Genomic DNA, 21279 nt, shown 5'->3' on the forward strand with positions numbered 1-21279 from the left:
ATTTCAACCACCACCGCCACCCAGAGACGGCTGCCTTTACTTTTTATAGTTTGCGAGTGGCTCACATTTTACCGCCGAAGTTAAGAGCCGTATTGCAGCCTGATCCTATGCAAAGCTAGGTCGCCGTAACCAATTTTGCTGGGCCCCTAGGATCGTGCGCGCTTGTTACAATATAATCCCATGAGTGCTTACTCGGAAGTAAGTGACACTGTTCAGCGGGGCTCGCGCCTAGATAAATACTCAAAAGCTTGCAGCCTTAGGCTGTTGCCACAAACACAACAAGGGATTTTTGCGGTACGTTAAAGACAGATTTATTATGACATGAGATTTTTTTTTTTTTCCTCCCTGGGCAAGAAACGACTATCATTATTTGGGACCTGGCCCAATTGAGACAGGAGCAACTGTTCACGATTCCTGGGTCTTTCTTACAAATATGCCCACGGTCTGGATTATCAGCCCACGGACATCAAACGGGACTATTGCCTTGATCCTAAACTCATTGACTAGGAAAGAAAAGGGCAGCGTTTCTGGCTCGGAAGACTGCAAATCTTATGCACGTTTACACAAGAGTAAGGCGCACTAAATCCCGGGGAAGGCCTTTGTTTGTAAAGAAATAGAATCCTAGCAATGGTGGTAAACTGGTTTGCAAAAATTCTATTCGGCAGCCCTGCTGTAGCAAACGTAAAACAGTACATGTACCTTGTGGCGCACCGCGCAGGCTTCGAATGGCTAGAGCCCACTTTCACAACAGATCTGCTAGTCCTACAAGGTGCCACCACACTCCCTTTTGTTTTTCGTTGACTCGAAGCGCGGGGTTTTCTTTCTCCAACTGATTTTTGTACAAGCCTGGGCGGATGCTAAGAGCTCGCCCTACGGTAGAACTAATCTCCGGCAAGTGGCCTTAACGGCAGCCTCCTGTGTTTGCAGCGTGGGTTGATTAGATGGAGAAATCTCGACTTAGCATAATAATAAATATTAACAATTTAAGCTTGCGAACGAACAAAAGCATCCTTTGTGCTTAACGCCCTTCCCCTAATGCACCGCGGAATTCCTGAGATGGGGACAGTTACAAAAAGGGAAAGATACTGACAAGATTAACAGTTTTTTAAAACAAAAAATTGCATAAATGGCTCGCAGTAACCTACGATAATGCCAGGCTCACCATTGTGCCTACAATCTGCGCAGATAAAATCCAGTCACACTCTTAAGAGCGATGACATGAATGGAATAGACTCCCTAAGTAGAACTTTGAAAGTTACCTGCGCTCTCTGCAGTAGAGTATAAAACAGGGTCTTGTGGCATCTATATCCGAACACATTTATTATGGCTGAGTATACAATCCTCTTAACAAACCCTAAAACACCTCTCTCGTTCTGCATGCACATCTTTCTTTCTTTTTAAGGGATTTGCTAAAGCAAAAGGGTTGAGCGCGCCTTTTTAGAGACAAATAAGCTTTCCATCAAAGGTGTTATTTATTGTCCTGAATTTGTATTTCTTACTAGAGTCTGGAAGCGCGCGGATCTGCAGCGCAGTCCTAGCCGTGTCTGCTCAGGTGTAAATGGGGATTTCTCCCAGGTAAACGGAGTTAGGATGGCAGCCCAGCGATATAGCGAAAGGCAAACTACACTGCAAAGATACTGGAAACACAGATCTAAATCCACGAAAGCTTATGCCACAATACGCATGCAACTTTTTAAAGGCGCCACTAGACGGCTGTTTTTAACTGCTTCCTTACTTTTAAAACTACAAATAAAATCGTACGCCACCTTTTCTGCACTGACTGACGTTCCCGGTGTTTTACAGAATATGAAGTTAATATTCATGGCCTTTCTCTCGAATAATAGGCTGGTCCCTGTCTCCATTGCGCTGAAGGAAAACCTCCTTTATCTCAATGGAGGTTTCCATAAAATGTGTTCGGGGGCACGTGTTAGCTTCCTTTCTCCATTCATCCACTTTCGTTCCAAACAAGGTATGAACAGGTTGTCAGCTGGACCGGAATGTGCCCCACATGCAATTCTAACCATAACGTGCTTCCTTGGAAGTCAAATGCTACAGAAATCAGGGAACTCACTTAGGTACCAGCTAAAATAGCTACGATCCAGCTACATTTACACTTAACTCCATTTCAATCAAGTTCCATACGCCGGAAACTCAAGCATTGACCTCCGATTTGGATTTCCCTCTCCGGGATTTTATAAGCTTTTTATGGCGTGGTCCACGAAGTTAATGGGGCATCTAAGCGATTTACGGCGCATGTTTGCTCAGAAATGGGCCCCACTTTAGTCCAACGGGGCTTGCTCACAAGGAAGTGTGCATAACGATCGCACCTCCTTTCAGATTAAATAATTTTTTAAAAAGTATTTAAAGTGTTTAATCTGGCGTCTGGAGGATGAAATACACTTTTTGTAAACAAGGGATGGTGTTGTTTTAAAAAGGCGATCAGTTTTCTCCTCTGTTCAGTCGCGCTCCTGTATCTACAACTCAGCCTTCTTGACTGGAAAGGGAGGCGGGTAACCCACTCGCCCCCGTTACCTGCGGGTAAAGCGACTGAATACAGTAAGATTTAATTCTGAGCAGACCTGGCAGACATGCATAGGATTGCAGCATTCTGACCTAAGCAGTTATCCTCATTCATTCCACACACACACCCCTTCAGCTTTTTGGACTTAACGTGGAGAGGGGAAATTTAAAGAGCTCTTTCCAAGTATTTAAGAACTATGTAGTGGAATCGTCCTGGATTTCTCTGACCTGGGCGAGGGGGGGGGGAGTGCTTAAGGTGCCACACTAAATAACACTCCCTAGACCTTTTATTGAAAACTTCCCCTTTAGAATAAAACTGGTCGATTTACATTGTTCAGCTGTGCCTTTTTCTTCTCTTGGGATCCCTCAAATGGTACGCGGAAGTGGTCCAGTCGAAAGGCACGCTGTTCAAGTGAGCCTGCGATCTGGCTCATAGCTCCCCCTGCCCTTCCAGCTTTGAAACTGACCAGGTGAAGATTCCCAGAGCGATGTCACTGACCAGGTAAGGAAAAGGAGGTCGGGGTGAGGGGGGGGGGCGGAGAGAAGAGCTAATCACAGCATGATTCTCCCCAGCCCTGTTATCTGTCAATCTGGCACGCAGGTGCTGAATCCTAGCAGTGACAGGGGCCCAGCAAGGGCAAAATAATCCTCGTTTAACCGTAAAAAAGGTGAAGCTCACTCAGCTCCTACGTCTCTCAGGCAGTTGGCGTCATTAAGGCTAGGCATCTCAGCAAGAAAGACACAGGTAGTCTTAAACCCCCCTCAGAAGTGACACGCCATCACCACCATCATCCCCTTAAGATACATTTATTTTGATCTCCTGCAAAACAGTCTAAATATGAGAAGGGGGGACTCCTAAAGGTTGCCATTTAAGTAGAACCAAATTAGGGGTGCCAGTTGGCTCTTCTTTTTAAGGGGTGCTTCAAAGTTCAGAGCACCTTCGATCGAGTATCAATCCTTGCTGACGTTTCAAAACTGAGCGGGGTTATAGTTCAACCCTATTTTAAAACAAAAACCAGAATTATGTTGCAGCTCCCAAGCACGTTTACTAGGGCGCACACAGTGGCATTTACTTCAGACTAAGCATGCGCAGGAGGCATTCTTGCAGTGCTAGCCTATGCATGTCTAGCCCCACTGAGCTCAATGAGGTTTATCCCCAGACAAGTGTTCATAGGACTGCAGCCAGGCTGCAATCCTCACCCCACTTACCCTGCCGGTCAAGTCCCACTGAAGTCAATAGGACTTACTTCTGAATAGTGGTGGTTAGGATTGTGCTGCTGGTTTCCTTTGAAAGGTTGAAGGAGAATTCCTCACCTTTTGAAAACTCCCAACTTGAATTGAGTCCCACTCGTTTCAAATGAAATCGCCAAAGACTGGGAATCTCTGTATGCTTACTAAGCAGTAAGATACCCATTGAAAGTATGGTGCAAACTTTTGTGGGCTTGCGTGTGAAAACGGTGACTATTGTCTGTTTTTGCCAGAAGATAGGTAGCCGTGTTGGTCTGTCATAGTCAAAACAAAAAATTCCTTCCAGTAGCACCTTAAAGACCAACTAAGTTAGTTCTAGGTATGAGCTTTCATGTGCATGCACACTTCTTCAGATACCATCTGAAGAAGTATCTGAAGAAGTATCTGAAGAGGTATCGGAAGAAGTGTGCATGCACACTAAAGCTCATACCTAGACCTAACTTAGTTGGTCTTTAAGGTGCTACTGGAAGGAATTTTTTGTTTTGCCAGAAGAGACAGAATGTATTTGAAGAAAAAGCAAAGATATCATTCAGTAGCTAATTCGTTTCAAATTAAAACCAATGGCGCTTGCTTCCTTGTAAGTGCAGTTAGGCTCAGAGTCCGATATGTTGTTTTTAAATTGACATGAAGGTGAAGCAGAAATGTGTTAAAACAAATGCCTCTAGAGCTACCTGTGAAGTTATAAAGTGGCTTCAGGAGATTCAACTATCATTATCAATTGTAAATCAAATTGTAAATCATCTCAATCCTACATTCAGAAGTAAACCCCACTGTGCTCAATTTCTCCCAAATCAGTGTGCATGTAATTCCATTTTAGGAGTGGAAGCCGGCGCTTCTCTACTTGGAAGAAAGCCCCACTGAATTCAGTGGGGCTTCTTACCAGGTAAGTAATCTTAGGGCTGCCCACTTCAGCTCTTAAGTACATCCATTCAGAAATAATCCGCACTTCTTTCAATAGAACCTTCATATGTGTGTGGCACAGGCAAAAGCAAGTTCATTTTTTAAAAAAACAAATCAAGTAAACTTTTCAAGATGAGAACCTAAGGAAATTGGATCTTTTGGTCAGAATTTAGAACATGTCCCCCAAAACTCAACCACCTGAATTTGCAGACCCTGCCTACACACTGGAGAGGGTGGGGGGAGAGGGAGAGAGACATAATATCCGCGGAAAAGAATTGAGAACCAGTTTTACGTTTACACAACAACTCCCACTGTTTTTAAAACTTTGGACCACCGGCTGCCTTTTCTATACCTTCTCCGGTAGGTTTGAAGATCTCGACCCCACCCAAAGTACCTCTTTCCTTTCACTGCTCGCTTGGCTCTTTTCCAGCACAACCCCACCATCACCCCAAATTAAATTATCCAACTTGTTCTAAATGTATCAGTGACGAGTGATTGAATTAATGCTGGCGTTCTTTCTCCCATTCATTCCCAAATTCAAGAGTTAAACGTTAACGTTTCAGCTCTAAAGCGATGGTAAATACATATAGGAGTTGCCTGAATCAGAGCCATCATTTGCGTGCTATGGGACAGGAGCATCCTCAATATATTTATAGCTCCGTCGCAGCTAATCCCATTAATTATGATACACAAAGAAACTAAAGCACTATGCAAATAATGGGTGGGGGGCAGAGAGATTCTTAGTAACAAAGTGGATGTTGGATATGTATTCAAGATAAAGACTGCAATTTTAAGCACACTGAAGTCCCATGGAACATATTTACACCAGTCAAAAGCCTCTGACAGTGCAAAAATTCTAGCATATTTTAAAAGCATCTGTCACAGTGATTTTTTAAAATAATAATAATAATATTGCTGTAATTATGCTGAAGTATAATTAATATGAAGATGTATCTTTTTACACTAAAGGGTTTGTGCTTTTGACATGCAAATGTAGGCCCATGTGCAATGCATACCTCTATACATGTCTACTCATAAGTAATCCCCACTGAGGTCAATGGATCTGGCTGCAATGGTAAGCAAGCCTGGGGTTGTAGGCTTAATTGCGTACAGTCGCACAATGAGTTGGCCAGATAGAGACGCTCCTGTGGAATAATTCTCAAGTTCAGGGAGGGATGGGTTAATGTTCTCCCCTTTCTAAGTGATATGCTTGGAAATTTTATGCCCATTGAACTAAAGGATTCAACATGGACGTGTTGATACATTAGAGGATAATTCTTGGGCGGAAGGACAGTCGCTTTTTGAAAACCCACGATGGATTTGAGGGTGAAACCGATATTGGGGGGGGGGGGTGAATTAATGTCAATAGTAAACTGGGAGGTTCCTAATTCAAGGGAGATGCTCCTCAGTTGCAACAGGTGAGTGACCATGTGCTTAAAAGAGGTGTTCCAAACGCCATTGCTATTTTCCTGCCCTATAGAAAGAATTGGGGATTCCCAACCAAAAATACTGCGGGCAAAGGAATCTCTTAATGGTTACCTCCCTGACGAAGATATTTGTTTGGTTCAAAAGCTTACCTAGTCTCCTTGCTCCAGTTATCACTAAATGCCCATCTTTAGGGTTTCTGAACGAGCCCGGCTCCTGCTATGCAGAGCTCATAATACATACAGCCTGCTCACTCCCGTATTCATTCAGAATTAAGGCTACAACCCTAACCCCCACCTACCTGGGAGTAAGCCCCATTGACGTCAGTGGGCCTTACTTCCGAGTAGGCATGGTTAGACTTGCACTCAAGTTACACCAGAGGAATTGCTCTAGTGCCCAGCATTGCAACAGGAGTCGCTTCTCCCCACCTGCCTCAGGACAAATTTCAGACACTGAAACACCGGGCTTCAGGCTGGCTCGAGAAACGCAGGAGCAGGGCCGAGAGGTGGGGAGGGGAAAAGTGGTACACCCCTCCCTGCTTGCTCTGAATGTTAATTCTCTATCGATCGCAGGAAGCACTGAAATCATTTCGTAGAACAAGCCTCGAAATAGCTAGACTGGAGGAACGGATTTCCTTCTGGGAAAAGATCGAATGGGTTCAGACACTGGAAATCGAATGATACATCGAATTCCAGAAGAACCTTCCCAATTCCAGACAAACCATCCTTTTGCTGTCTCTACAGAGGCTTTCCGAGGCGCGCATGGTTTTTAACTTCGGTGGTTTCTTATGACTAACTGGTTTTTTTGCAGTAACCGCTGGAGAGCAACAAGTGTCTTGGGGTCACCTTAAGGACTAGCCACTTTATAGCATAAGCTTTCCTGGACCAGTCAAATGAAGTGGTCTACACGTCTTTTCAGAAGTTGCGCTTGTCCAGGATAAAGTATGCGTACACGCATTCCTCCCCAACTCTAGCGGGATGGCCCTGTTACAGGGCAATCCTAGCCGTGCCTACTCCGAAGTAAGCCCTATTGAATTCAACGGGGCTTACTCCCAAGTAACTGAGGTCAGGGCTGCGGCCTTGCAGTTTGTTGCAGCAAAACCAGAAGAAAAAGTCTTGTGGCACCTTTAAAAACTAACAAATGTATTATGGACCAGTAAAGCTTGTGTCACAATCAACGTGTTACTCTTTTAAGATAGCTCAGCCGCTCCGGCCCATCCACAATTCTCTGGAACCGGAGACTTTTGGCTTCGGGCCGATCTGAGCTGTCATTCTGCAGCGTGGCTGAGCGAGTTGGGGGCACCGCAGAGAACGTGGCGCCCCCTGCCCCTGAAGAAGAAGGCTTGCAGGCAGGAATGCAAAGAGGCTTAAGGCTGCAGCCCTGGGCAGGCTTACTTGGGAGTAAGTCCCGATGAACTCAAGCGACGGCTTTTTTACGCGCGTTTACTCCGAGTCAACGGAGTAAACAACGCTCCGAGTCGTACGCGCACCGGATCGGGCGATGCCTGAGTACCACAGGACTTGCTCCCGGGTAATGGTGTGCAAGGATTGCATCTTTCCGTGAAAGTTAGTCCTCTCCTTGTTTTTTCTCAATGCGGTGCGATGCTAAGAATATATATGTGGGCGCATTGTTAAACACCAGGCTGTTCAAAGCGAAATGGACCAAACTTTCTCCCACGTGCGCGAGAAGTTCCTCGGAAAGCCACGAGGTTCTCCGCCTTGGGAAAGAAATTCCTCAAACCCCTTTCCCTTCCCCAACACAGCCCGAGCTCTTCTGTGGAGCCTCCAAGGAACTTCTAACCTGTGGAAGGCTCAGAGCTCCAGGAGCCGAGCAAGACCCTTGATCATCCCCAACCAACTCCTACATTCTGAGCCACCAGCCAAACCCCGCACCGCCTCCATAACTTGCAAAGATCTTGGGGGGAGGAAAAAAAAGCAAAGAAGGCGACTTACTTGCCAGTCGATCCTCCCTAGCAGAGACATGAGCCACCCGGTGGGGCTTTGAGCAGGAACCGACGGCAGGAGGGGGCGGGGGGACTGAAACCCCACGCAGCTGCCTCTTCAAGTGGAGTCCCAGCCAAAGCGCTTCACCTGGGCGCACGGCGAGGCTGAACTAGGCGCCTGCGCAGATACCTGCTCGTCTACTCTCTCTCTCTCTCTTGCTCTCTCAATCCCTCTCTCGCCCCCCCCCCCCCTTTAAGCAGGAGCATTCCTCGTTTTTCCTGCTAGCTCTGATTCCTTCTGGTTTCAACTCCTGGGTAATCATCTGGCAGCCTCGTGGCGAGTTGATGGATATCTACCTGGGCTGCCCTGTCTCCCCTCTTTCAGTTTAAAAACTCAGGTGGGGGGGGGCAAGAAGAAAATAATACGGCATCCGCGGAGTTGTCAAGTTTAGCCAGGGGTGCCAACTTGAATAAAATATGGGGGGGGGCAGGTAAGCCCCACCCTACATAACTTGACACACACACTATTTTAATGGGAATTCGCCTCAACTTTGGCGCGGGGGGGGGGCTTAATAATTTTTTGGGACCTCGGCCCCTAGGAGTTGGCTCCTGTGTAATCCGGGCTGATGTCTAACAGGCAGAAGTTCTGGAGGTTGGGTTCGGAAATACGGCAAAGTGGTGGGGTAAGCCCACCTGATAAATTTCTGCCTCCCGCTGCGTCTCCAGCCCAGATCAATTTGTAACCTGCGACGTTTTCACCATTTTTGAACAGAATGTTCAGTTAGAAGCGCCTTTCTCCCCTTCTTCTCTTTCACTTTAACCCGCTGGGTGTTGAAGGCAGCATAGCCGACAGAAGTTCTACAGGTGAAAATTGCCCAAGCCCGGGGCTTCACCTGCTGGATTTCTGCCTGTCATTGCACTTTTGCTTTAATTGCAAGGACCCCTTGCAATTGTTTGCCGCGTGGCTACCCAACTTACTTAGGAGGTCTTGGATGACCTTAAAGAAGGTCCTTTTAAAACAAAGGGCAGCTAAAGGAAGGAGGTGGACATCAATGGAGAAAACGCAGCGCTTCCACATTCTAGCCAGTATTTTTCATTAAAACTCCGTAACGTAGCCTTTACTGTTGATGTTGATTTTAGATCTGGAGGCTGGTCTATCCCTTATAGACTAAGAACCAACCCTAGGCCTCATTGATTAGTTAGTTTATTAAAGCTTAGTAAGAACTGGAAGAGAACTTAAAACACCAGCTAACTTGGGACACGATCCAGCCCAGTGTACGCGCTTTAAAGTTCTCTCTATTGCAGAGGGAGAGAGGTGCACCGGATCCTCTGCATGCTTGCTTCAAGCTTCCCTGAATTATCCAGTATGTGTCTACTCTGAAGTAAGCCCCATTCAGTTCAGTGGGACCAGGCATAGTGCAATCATAACCAACCCATGGCCACCCAAAATGAAGTTACTGGATTTACGGAATAGTGAGAATAGTCTTGCACCTAGAAAAGAATATATATGTTTGCTAACCCCTGATACCAATGGGGCTAAATAGTTTTATACTTCTCCAGGTCAAGCCAAATGCAGTGTCCTCTTATTTTGCCATCTTTACCGATGAGTGGGTCTATTCAGGGCTTCCCAAGGTCGCCAGCGGTTTTTGGATTACAACTCCCATCATCCCTTGATGACAGGACCAATGGTCATGGGTGATGGGAGTTGTAGTCCAAAAACCACTGTTTGGGAAACCCTAGGCTATATAAATATAAATAATATTCTTAATAGAGTTTTCGATTGAATAAATGACCAAGTCCCAAGTTCAGTGGGACTCACCTTGATGAAAACCCATTCAGGATCCCAGCTATTCACTCTGAGCACAGTGGGGCCTACTTCCATAGGATTATTCTTTAAAAAGCCTGAACTGGAGTCTAACTTCGGGTGCTAAATTTGGTGTTTACCTCTACATAATCATTCAGGGATGGCTGTGGCTAGAAACAAGCCCAGCCTCCTTGAAATACGATCAATACGATCAGACAGGCATGGTTATATGGACATAACATGCTTTAGCATAAAGCCAGATTCGTCTTCTCATTTACACTCCCCTCCCTAACAATATCCTTATGTTTATGTTTAGCACTTAGCATTAATTTTTTTGCAGTGTTCTAGCAACACAAGTACGTCATCTCAATTATCCTGAAGACCCTTGACAGTGCAACACTGTAAGGCTGCAGTCCTAAGCCTTACTTGGGAGTAAGCCCCCATTGAGCCCAATAAGGCTTACTTCTGAGCAGCTACAGTTAGGGTTGCACAGTAAGTCAATGCTATTTCTGTGCTCTATGCTAATCTGGCATAAACACCAGAAAACTTGAAAGCCTTTTTATCACTTCATGCGCTTGCTACTGCAGTTGACTTGCCTACTCTCAACAAGTCCCCTTCCCTGATCCACTGTAAAGAGGCAAGCGATGAGAGGTTGCTTCACCTGCACCTAGGCTGAGCTAGAGCTTAGAAACTAGGAGCCTGTGTCAAAGGTTTCGTGGAAAAGCTGGGTTTTAAGGAAGGAGTTGAAGATAGTAGTCGGGGAGCAAGCGAGGAGGGGGCACCTGTGCTTTTAGCAACTGCAGAGGAAAAAGAGTTCCATCTTCTGCAGCTTTCAGTCTGTCTAAAGCCCCCTTTCTATGGCATTGCAAACCAAGTCATGAACTCAAATTCCCCAGGGTTTTTATTATTGTTATTGTTACTATTACTACTACTACTACTACTATTATCATCATTATTATTATTAGTGTGGGCCTTTCCTTTAGCTGGGAGGATATATGGCAGGTGCATTGATCCTGCACCCATTTAACCCCCACTGAACACAAGGGGATTTATTTCTGAGTAAACATGCCTAGGATTGGGGTGGGCGAGTCTGAGAGCAGAGCCCTAGGCAGGTCTGTGCAGAAGTAACGCTCATTCATTGAACTCAGTGGGACTTATTCCCAGATACCTGTGCATAGAGGCTAAACTCCGGATTAGCAGTGCCCAGGTTCAGTAGCACCTTCTGCCATCGGGACGCTAGCTCTCAGCCCCCGCCCCAACTCAACAGCTCGCATGAAAATCGCCTGGTACAGTCGCAAAGCAGATTTAAACCGTTTGGACCTGTGTGAGTTCTGTGGGTTTAGAAACCGCTTTCTTACAGAAAGAAGGAATGTATTATTTCATTAACAGAGGAGCCAAACTTTTTAGAAGGGGTGTGTGTGTGTGTGTGTGTAACTATGGGGCATGATCCAGTCAAAGTTAAGCAACTCCAAGCCCCTTTGAAATGAATGGCATTTGGGAAGAAAGAAAGAAAAAATCTTGCTTTCTCATCTCTGCGATCGGGCAGAGATAACTCAATCTGCAATCTAGTCTGGAGGACGTAAGAGAAGTAGATAACCAGGCAGAAACTAGATACAGAAGCTAGAAACTTGTTTTCTTTAATGGGGTTGATGCTTCCTGCTACTCTCTAGGTTTGCCTTTTCAGAAAACATGCAAGGGAGAACTGGCTCTTCCCTTACCAGTTCGCAGTGTGAGAGGAATAACGCTGACCTACTTTACCTGGGTGTTGTGAAAAGATAAGAGGCGAAGCAGGCGCAGCGTTAGAAAACCTTACATAAACATACGGACTAGCACCTTGAAAACAGTGTCGAGTTTGATTTATATCGCCCCGCGCCACGTCGTTTTACTTATCATCGCCCTCAAAGCAATATAAATCCACGGTTATTAATTATTACTTTGTTTACATGTTTAATTTTCTGAAACGTGATAGGACAGAAGTGGGTAATTTACCTGTCTGAGGGAAGGGGGGAGGGAATGGATGCTGAAATGTGTTCTTGATTTCTGGAAGGAGGTGGGCGGAGGGAACCGTCTGCAAGGCTGAGCCTAGTAAGCATACTGTATTTGAGTTCTTCAAGACTGGCTCCATCCTATCAATGCCTAGCTAGGACTGTGGCTTTAAAGGCCGACCCTATGCATGCCCTACCCTCCAGTCCGTCTCTCAGCTTGCTCCAGCGAGCAGAGTTTTATCCCAAGGAAAGGAGAATCCGATCTGTTATTCCTGTCATTTCCTGATTGCAGAAATTAAAGTGTACAACCCAGGCAAAATATAGGAATTCCCCCCTCTCCAAATGCCATTCATATCCTTGCTTAATCTTGCTTGAATCCGGCTCCGTAGTTTCACATCCCCTCCTCTGAGTTCTAGAAAGTTTATGTCCTCAGCTAATGCAACAGCATTTTCCCTTTTCTAAAAATAAAAGAAGAAAAGGGGAGGGGGGGAGAGATCTTTTTCTAAATTCAGACACTCCTCGCCTCACAGTCCGACCGTTTTAAATTTGCCATGATGGAACTAAACAATTCCCATCCAAGCTGCAGCTTTGTCATGAGTCTTTTAAAAAAAAGGGAGAGGGAGGGAGAAAAAGAGCTTATGTTCAAATACAATGTAAATACTTCATTTTGTTTACAATACTTCAGTTTTCATCAGGGTACGTCTCTAGCCAAAAAAGGACGCGGGGGTGGGGGAGGTGGGGAGCCCAATTCAAACCAGATCCCCTCTCTCTCACAATCACCATTCGCATATACACAACACATACTTTCAAGCGGAAAGTTGTTGGTGTTGTTTTTTCTCCCCTTTTTTTCAAATTGTACTACACAGTGTGTTTTAATTTTCCATTATTGTTAGGCACCTTGGACTACATTTCAGGAAAGGCAGGCTTGGAAATATATTCTCAAATAAATAAGGCTGAAATTCTGTACCTGCTCACCTGAGGGAATGCCCCACTGCAAGTAAAGTGGGGAAATGAGTAGCAGTTTGCAGGACAAACTTACAGAAATTAGTTCAGCTTTCAATTTATTTATTTATTTATTTAAAACAAGGGGAATAATTTGGCGAAAAATGAGTGCTTTTGAAGCCTGGTAATATCCAAGTTTAACTGAGGTGTGGGTTTCAATGCAACTCACATACAGACTTAGTTCTCACAGTGACATCAGTAGGACTTTCGAGTGCTCCACTGTGGTTGAATGGTGTCTTGTTTCATTTAACAAAATTTATACACCATTTAATCAGAAAAACCTCTCAGCCAATTGCATGAAATAATATAAAATAATCATAAGGAAATATCAATAAAATCAAACTTTAATTGATAAGAAAATACTGACACATTGACATAACAAAAAATGATCAAGTGTAGATAAATCCAAGATCTTAAAAGGTATTTATTTTACTTTTCCCCTTTTAGAAGCACAAATCACTTCAATTAGTTATCCTTTCTACTGCTGAAGTTCAAACCACGATGTCAGTTTCCCTGTTCTTCACATTCTTGCTAAAATGCATTGGCTGCTTCTGCACTCTGATGCAGCTGCACTGCCCAAGTAGATTGCAGGGAAATTTGAAGTGTGGCTATTCCCAGGTGTGACCTTACCACTGAAATCTTTGTCACCTTTTGTGTTGAGTAGATAAGCTCTCACCACTGCAGTCTGGAGCTAATCCACCTGTCCCACAGTTGCGGTCCTACAGAACCATCTGAAAGAACATTGTGGACCACTGGCGATGCACAGATCGCAATTTAGGAATTGCTACTTGCGTGTGCTTTATGGAATATACAGGAGTGGACAGATTCCAGGCTGGTGGGATCTACTTTAACTTTCACTAGAATTCGGAGATTTATCCAAAAGATTTATGCAAAAGATGATATGCTCAGAATTAAAGAATTATGTTCTAGGGGTTTTGCTTTGAGTACCTGAATCAACAGAGCTCAGACTGAGAAAGAACTCTAGTTTAAAGGCTTGTTGGAAAAAAGGTAGTTTAGTGAACAAAGGTTAAATTTATATTCATGTGGGTTCTAAATACATAGTGGCCCAGTTCCCTAGCCCCCAACCCCAAACCAATTTGCCAACCTCACAATCTGAATAATACCACACAGATGCAGAAATAAACCAAATCTCTGTGGAGACTAAGTCCCACTGCCAAATAAGGATTCTTCTCCACAGGGACCAAAAACAGTGAAGTGATTCTATTTAAAAAAAACCACTATCTTTGAACAGATGTGAATTCATCACAAATCTCAGCACAGTTTCACACATTTCTCTGGCCAGTCATTTATAGGGATGCCCATCCGCTTTCATCACAGCCGAAAAATCAAAGAACTGTCAGACTATGGAAGAAGTTGTAATGTCTGGGCAAATATCCATTGAGGTGAGGTGGATTGTGCCCCAGGGGATGAGACGGGATGAGAGGATCCTCAAAGTTCCTTTCAGACTGATGATTCTTAAATAAGTACCCCCATAGCTCTGTTACCATTAATTGGTGAATGAGCAGGAATGAGGTCCTGGCCTAGAGAAACTTAGAATACTCAAAAAGGACCCTCCAGGGGGATTAAGCATAGATCATAATGTTCAGGCCTATGCAAACAAATCCATCCTTCATTTGTTGAACCAAAATATGTGGATTTCAGCTTGACTAATCTGTACAATGCTAACCATGTCTACTGCAGAGTGAGCCTTATTTAATTCAGTGGAGTTTACTCCCAGGCAAGTGGGGTTAGGATTGCAGCATTAGTTCCACTACCTTCGATGGCTCTAAATACCCAAGACTGAAAAGAACATTCTAGGAAACTCAGTATCGTGGTTGGAGTGTTTCTCAAACTTGGGGATCCAGCTATTTTTTGCACTACAAATCCCATCATCCCCAACCACTACTGGTCTTGTTAGCTAGGAATGATGGGAGCTGTAGTCCAAAAACAGCTGGGCTCAGTTTGGGAAACCCTGATTAGAATCTAGAAGAACAGGGTCCCAATCTCCACTCAGCCGTGAAGCTTCACTAAATGATCTTGGGCCAACCTCAGTCTCTCCATTTGGCTTACTTTACAGGGTTGTTGTGAGGATAAAATGAGGAGGAGGGAAACTATGTAAGCCACCTTGAGCTTGTTGGAAGAATGTTGGAAGATAAAGGAAATAAGCAAGCAAGCTTTTTGGTGGGCTGGGGGTTTTTTTTGTCCGCCATGTTGACTTCTAGCTGTGGCTGTCTCACATCAGCATAGGCTAGTCCATTTAGGCAGATGAGGCACTGCCCCATCGACCTCAGTCTGCCCTATCCAGCCCATCCTGCTTGCCTTTTTATTGACAACCAGTCCAGGGGATGGCACTATTCATCAACTCTCCTCTTTAGAGTCAATGTTGCCCCTCAGCAGGGAGGAGGATGGGTGTTCAACTCGTTGGCTCCGCCTCTCATTGGCTCTGGCACCACCTACTGGTGAGCTCCCAGACTTCTACCCTACCAGTCTTGGCAGACAGCAGCCGCCACCACCACCCAACACTGAGCTACAGAGAGACCCCAGCTTGAGGGAAAGGCTGTGGCTCAGAGCTAAAGCACTGTTCTTGGTATACTGTTCTCTAGTGGTTTGAACCACTAGAGAAATGTGCTATGTTCTTATGTGGCAGACAAAGAGGAGATGGGGGGCCTCTTGAAAAGCAGCCACCCTGGACCTCCCACAGAGGCCAACCCTGGGAACTCCCCCCATCTTCCCTGCCATCTCCCAGGCACCAAAGATGATGGCAGGAGGATCAAAAATAGCACGAAGGGGGAGTGGGAGGATGGGATTTTTTGCACTGCTGGCAAAATTTACATCAATCAAAATGGTAGACTTAATTCTCACTGTCATATATAATCACACTAATAAGGTACCAGTGATGTGCTGTCAGCATCATAAAATATCAAGTGCTAGCTATTTAAGAAGAGAGAAGGGGGGGGGAACCCCTCCAAGCCTGCTTCTCACTACATTTTTCCTGACAGGTGGTAACATAATTGTGTTTGCAAACAAACACATGACTCTATCAATTCTATCAAATCTGTTTCAGGGCTACGTTTTAGGAATAGAGGAGGTGAGTCAAGAAACAGGCCCCAGTGGCTCCCATCAGTGGCGTAGCGTGGGTTGTCAGCACCCGGGGCAAGGCAAGTAATTTGCGCCCCCTAACCCGTGGATTTGCCCTAACCCCAGATGTTGCGCCCGGTGCGGCCGGCCCCCCCTGCACCCCCCACGCTACGCCACTGGCTCCCATTCCTCTCTCCTCCTCTTGTGGTCTGTAAGTTCTGGGTCCCCCCCCCCTCCCAATAGACAAGTCAGTTTCCTACTCCTTTGAATCCCTGAGGGGAATTATGAATCCACAAGGCAAGTTTTCTGTGGTTGGTTTTTGCTAAATGCAAACACAATTGTTTTTCAGTCTCATTTATCTGTGAGAATTCCTGAAGGTTCCTCATAAGGTAACCACATTTTATATTTTTTTACTCAATTTCGATTCCCACCCCCCTCTGAGGTCTTTTTAAAAAAACACACACAAAAAAAACCCTGAAGAGTTTTGGAGTGGGTGTTTTTTCCCTCTCCAGCCAGCCCAGATGCCAAAGACAACAAGCTTTATGCAGCTTTAAATTCAGCAGGTGTGGTTTGCATGACAAGAGACCTTGCCCCATTTTGTAACTGAGCCATCTTAGTTAGTCTATTTACATGTTGGGGGGTGGGGAACTCAAATCAACATGAGCTTATAGCATAAGCTCTCATAAACTAGAGTCAGTGGCAGACACTGGGATCTCAAATTTCAGAGGTACCCTGTGTGACACCAAAGTTCAGTGTCCCCACATCTCTCGCCTTCCATTCTGCATCATCGATGTGGTGCCCCTGAGGCTCCATGCCCAGTAAAGGTAAAAGCTAAAGGATCCCTGGACAGCTAAGTCCAGTGAAAGGCGACTATGGGGTTGTAGCACTCATCTTGCTTTCAGGCCAAGGGAGTCAGCGATTGTCCACAGACAGCTTTCTGGGTCATTTGACCAGCAGGACGAAACCTTCTTCTGGAGCAGCGGACACCGTGACGGAAACCAGAGCGCACTGATGTGCTTTTGAACTGCTAGGTTGGCAAGAGCTGAGACAGAGGAACGGGAGCTCATCCCATCGTGGGGATTCAAACCGCTGACCTTCCAATCAGCAAGCCCAAGAAGCTCAGTGGTTTAGATCACAGTGCCACCCGCGTCCCTTTTCCATGCCCAATACAACCAAGGTGATCCTGCTCCCCTAAACCCACCTCTCCTAGAGTCCTCCATCAGAAGATAATAGACCAGGCATCCCCAAACTCGGCCCTCCAGCTGTTTTGGGACTACAAATCCCATCATCCCTGACCACTGGTCCTGTTAGCTAGGGATGATGGGAGTTGTAGTCCCAAAACAACTGGAGTTTGGGGATGCCTGTAATAGACACTTCATCAAACTGAGGAACAGGGGGCATACACCTGGCCCTTTAGGCCTGCATACAGAGGCTACTTTCAGACAGGTGTTCACAGTTGTATTCTGTCACATGGTCTTCGCACAATGATAGTGCAGGAGTGATGGATTTATTCAACTGTATTATGATCTGCAATGCTTCCCCAATGCAACCATGTAATGCCGTCTGGAACAGAAGCAGGTGAAAAATAAATCAGAATGTTTATGCTATCAAAAGTTGCAGGATTTCAGTCGGAAGTTACGGAACACCGATGAGAAAGGAAGCGGCATGACTTCCCTAAAACTTTTGCAGGGGCAAGTGGTCTTGAAAGCGGCATTGCATGTGACCCCCCCCTGATAACATCATGAACAAAAATCATCATGGATCCACAATGAAAAGGATGCTGGGTGGGGTGGGTCCTAAGTTTGTTGCCCCAATCCTAAGCACATTAGTCATATTTAAAAGTGCATATGCTATATGTATGTACTTGGAAGTCCCATTGTGTTCAGTGGGGCTTAAGTGAGTGTAGGGCAATATGTGGCTAAAGTCAACATATCTGACATTCTCTAGACTGAGGCCAATGTCCCAACTTCAAGGGTCACTGCAAATTGTTAGAGGTTGTTAGTGCATAGTGTATTCTTCCTACGCTTCCCAAAGGCAAAGAGATAGTCTCTGTTTTGGTGTTTCATGAGGGAGCAGCTCCTCACAGTGGTGTAGCAAAACAAGAAGTTACAATGGGATCTGGTGGCTTAACATTCTTATTCATCACATTGCTTCTAGCTAGCTGCCCAGTGTTGAAAAGGTAGAAATTATTCCAATTTATTTATCCTCAGTTTTGTGAGGTGGTCTTTCCAGAGTTGAGTCCAACCTACTAACCTCAGATGTGATGAAGTTAGAGTGAGCTCTTAGTGTTCCATTAAAAGAGTTCTCCACTCTTCTTGTTGAGATGGGAGCAGATGCAAAAGAGAACAGAGACCCTACACCTTTAATGAATGTGTAAAATTAGGTATAGCTTGTTTTTAAAATGTGGGGCTTTCTGTTCCCCAGGCATCAGAGTCTGTAATGCTTCGGAATACCAGTTGCTGGAAACATCAGGAGCGGAAAGGACTCTTGTGCTCGGGTTCCTGTTTGTGGGTTCCCTACCATCATTTGGTTGGCCACTGTGAGAACAGGATTCTGGACTAGGTGGGTCACTGGCCTGATCCTGCTCTATGCAAGAAAAAGTAGTTCCTCGTCACAGGGTGAAGGTGGAGAACAGCACAGCATGAATTTAGGAGGAGTCCAACACTGAAGGAAGTGTTGGTTGGGAAGTCAACTTCTATTTAGATAAAGCTATCAAATAATCTTTACTGCAAATGTGCAATTCTATATCACGGCCATTGAAAAGAGGTGTGTTTCTATTGATGATACATTTTAAAATTCAAAACTTGCCTTTCAAGTGTAAATTTACACATATGTATTTACAATTTGCACAAGAATGTATGCGCTCATGATATGTTTTAGCTCTAGAAAATGCACTAGAATACACTTATTTGTGCCTGATTGAACAGGAGGACTCAAGATATTATACAAATGCACTCTGGATCATAGCCAGACGCTGGAGAGACCTGTCAGGAGTAAGCATGGATCAATGGTACCAAATAGTATGGGAAACAGCTTTATTAGAAAAGTAACCAATAAACTGAAACTGACACAGGGATATCACAGCCCAAAAAGACAAGGACAAGAATCCACCAACAGCATATGAATCAATATGGCTCACCTGATTCAAAAACACCCACCCACCCCACTCACACATGAAAACAAAGCTCACAACAGCCAATCCCAAACAAACAAGCACACCCTAGGCCAACCCCAACCTCTCTCACCACCAAAGGAACACAAGTGAATAGTAAAAAGAATCACTGACACAAAACCCCACACATACATTCAGAAGAATAGAAGCATTGCCACCCGACCCCACCCCCATTCACCATGCCCCCCTCCACTTCTTTCCTCCTTTTCTTCTTAATGTAACACTAATGTCTCAACAAATGAAACTGATCTGTAGAAAATGTAACTTGAAAAAAGAGACATTGCACATACTTTTGTAAACCAAGAAATCTTTAATAAAAAATATGTTAAAAAACAAAAACAAAAAAACAAATGCGTTCTGGATTTTATTTAAGTCTTTTTCATTTTAGTTGAAATCACATACACTTTGACAAAAAAATTACCGGTACCAGTCATAAGTACACACGTACACCATGTGTTGAAATTGCTCGTTCTTATGTTGCTACCCTTGTAGAGGAGGCACAGGAACTGATCTCAGGGTCCAGGTAGGTTCATATAGAGAGAAAGGGTTCTTGAGCTATTGTCATCCTGAAGCATTAAGGCTTTATGTGTCAAAACCAGATGGTATAAAAATACTTAAATATACAAGCATAGTCTTACCAACAGTTCTCATTGGGTGGATATATAGATGTATATTTTGGACAAAACTGCAAGTAACAGGTGAACATTTAAAATAGGAGTGCAGATATCTGCTTCTGCAATTCTCAATTTCTTGTGGTTTTTAAAGGGGTTTTCCCCTTGCGTAGACAAAACTATTTGGTTCTGAATGCAGCTCTAGACCCAGAAGTGTGGGCGCAAGGCATCCCCATCTGGAAACGGGGAGGTGGGGCTGGAATTTCGGCTCTCAGAGCAAAGCTCCCGGTCCCCTTCTTTTGTTGGAGGCTGGCATCTCTGGGAGTCAATGGACTGTTACCTTGTTAAACCAGTCTTGCAGAAAACTGTCTCCAGTCAAACAATAGTGATCTCAGCAAAAGTGTCAGCTCATCCCCTCCCCTCCATTCACTTCAAAGCCTCCTTGGGGCTTATGTAAATGCAACCATTATTAGACAGGGCAATCTACATTATTAAGCCAAGCAGTCTAAGCACTACTTATCCCCATGTTTTCTTTTTGTTTGTTTTAGGGTTTGAGTTGGGGTGTGTGTGTGTGTGTGTTACCTGAGTTAATTATAATTTCATGTCAGTGAATGCAAATTAGTTAACCCACAGGATTTGGTAGGATTTCTCATCTGAAGTGCTACAGCTTCTTAGAGTAACTTTTGCACATTGTTGTCATATATACTATGCACTTGGGATCTATGCAGTATTTCTCAGGTTTATCGTGGCAAACCTTGCATTGCCCCGAACTGGTAGGCCAAAATTATTTATTACTGTATTGTCCGCAGAATGGAAGATAGCAGGATCCTCAAAGACTGTGCTCTATGGGGAGCTGGCTTCTGGCACCAGGCCTATTGACAGACCAACTCTGCATTACAAAGATGTCTGCAAACATGACATGGAGGATGGCAACATCAGCCCTGCCACCTGGGAATCCCTTGCAGATGACTGCAGTGCCTGGAGACAGGTAGTCATAATAATAATAATAATAATAATAATAATAATAATAATAATAATAATAATAATAATTTATTATTTATTACCCGCCCATCTGGCTGGGCCTCCCCAGCCACTCTGGGCGGCTTCCATAGAAACCAAAAATACAGTAAAATCACACGTTAAAAACTTCCCTGAACAGGGCTGCCTTAAGATGTCTTCTGAATGTCAGGTAGTTGTTTATCGCTTTGACATCTGATGGGAGGGCGTTCCACAGGGCGGGCGTTCCACTACCGAGAAGGCCCTCTGACTGGTTCCCTGTAGCTTTGCTTCTTGCAATGAGGGAATTGCCAGAAGGCCCTCGGCGCTGGACCTCAGCGTCCGGGCAGAATGATGGGGGTGGAGACGCTCCTTCAGGTATACTGTACCGAGGCTGTTTAGGGCTTTAAAGGTCAGCACCGACACTTTGAACTGTGCTCGGAAACGTACTGGGAGCCAATGTAGGTCTTTCAAGACCGGTGTTATATGGTCTCGGCGGCCGCCCCCAGTCACCAGTCTAGCTGCTGCATTCTGGATTAGTTGTCAGGTCATGCATCCATAGACCAGAGGAGAAATGAGCGCTGGGAGGAGCACAG

The 21279-nt window shown here is 44.9% G+C and overlaps 1 protein-coding gene across 1 annotated transcript in view; it reads right to left on the minus strand.

The window, feature by feature from the left end:
* TFAP2C (transcription factor AP-2 gamma) overlaps window positions 1–8206 on the minus strand; it is a 32788-nt gene extending 24582 nt beyond the window's left edge. Inside the window, exon 1 of the mRNA XM_081867901.1 lies at window positions 8046–8206. Within this exon, the coding sequence (XP_081724027.1) occupies window positions 8046–8075 (30 nt within the window). The 5' untranslated portion in view covers window positions 8076–8206. The remainder of the gene's footprint in view (window positions 1–8045) is intronic.
* Between the last annotated feature and the right edge of the window lie 13073 nt (window positions 8207–21279).

Source organism: Podarcis erhardii, assembly GCF_964252035.2.
Source record: "Podarcis erhardii genome assembly, chromosome: 6".
In the NCBI taxonomy this organism is placed as follows: domain Eukaryota; kingdom Metazoa; phylum Chordata; class Lepidosauria; order Squamata; family Lacertidae; genus Podarcis; species Podarcis erhardii.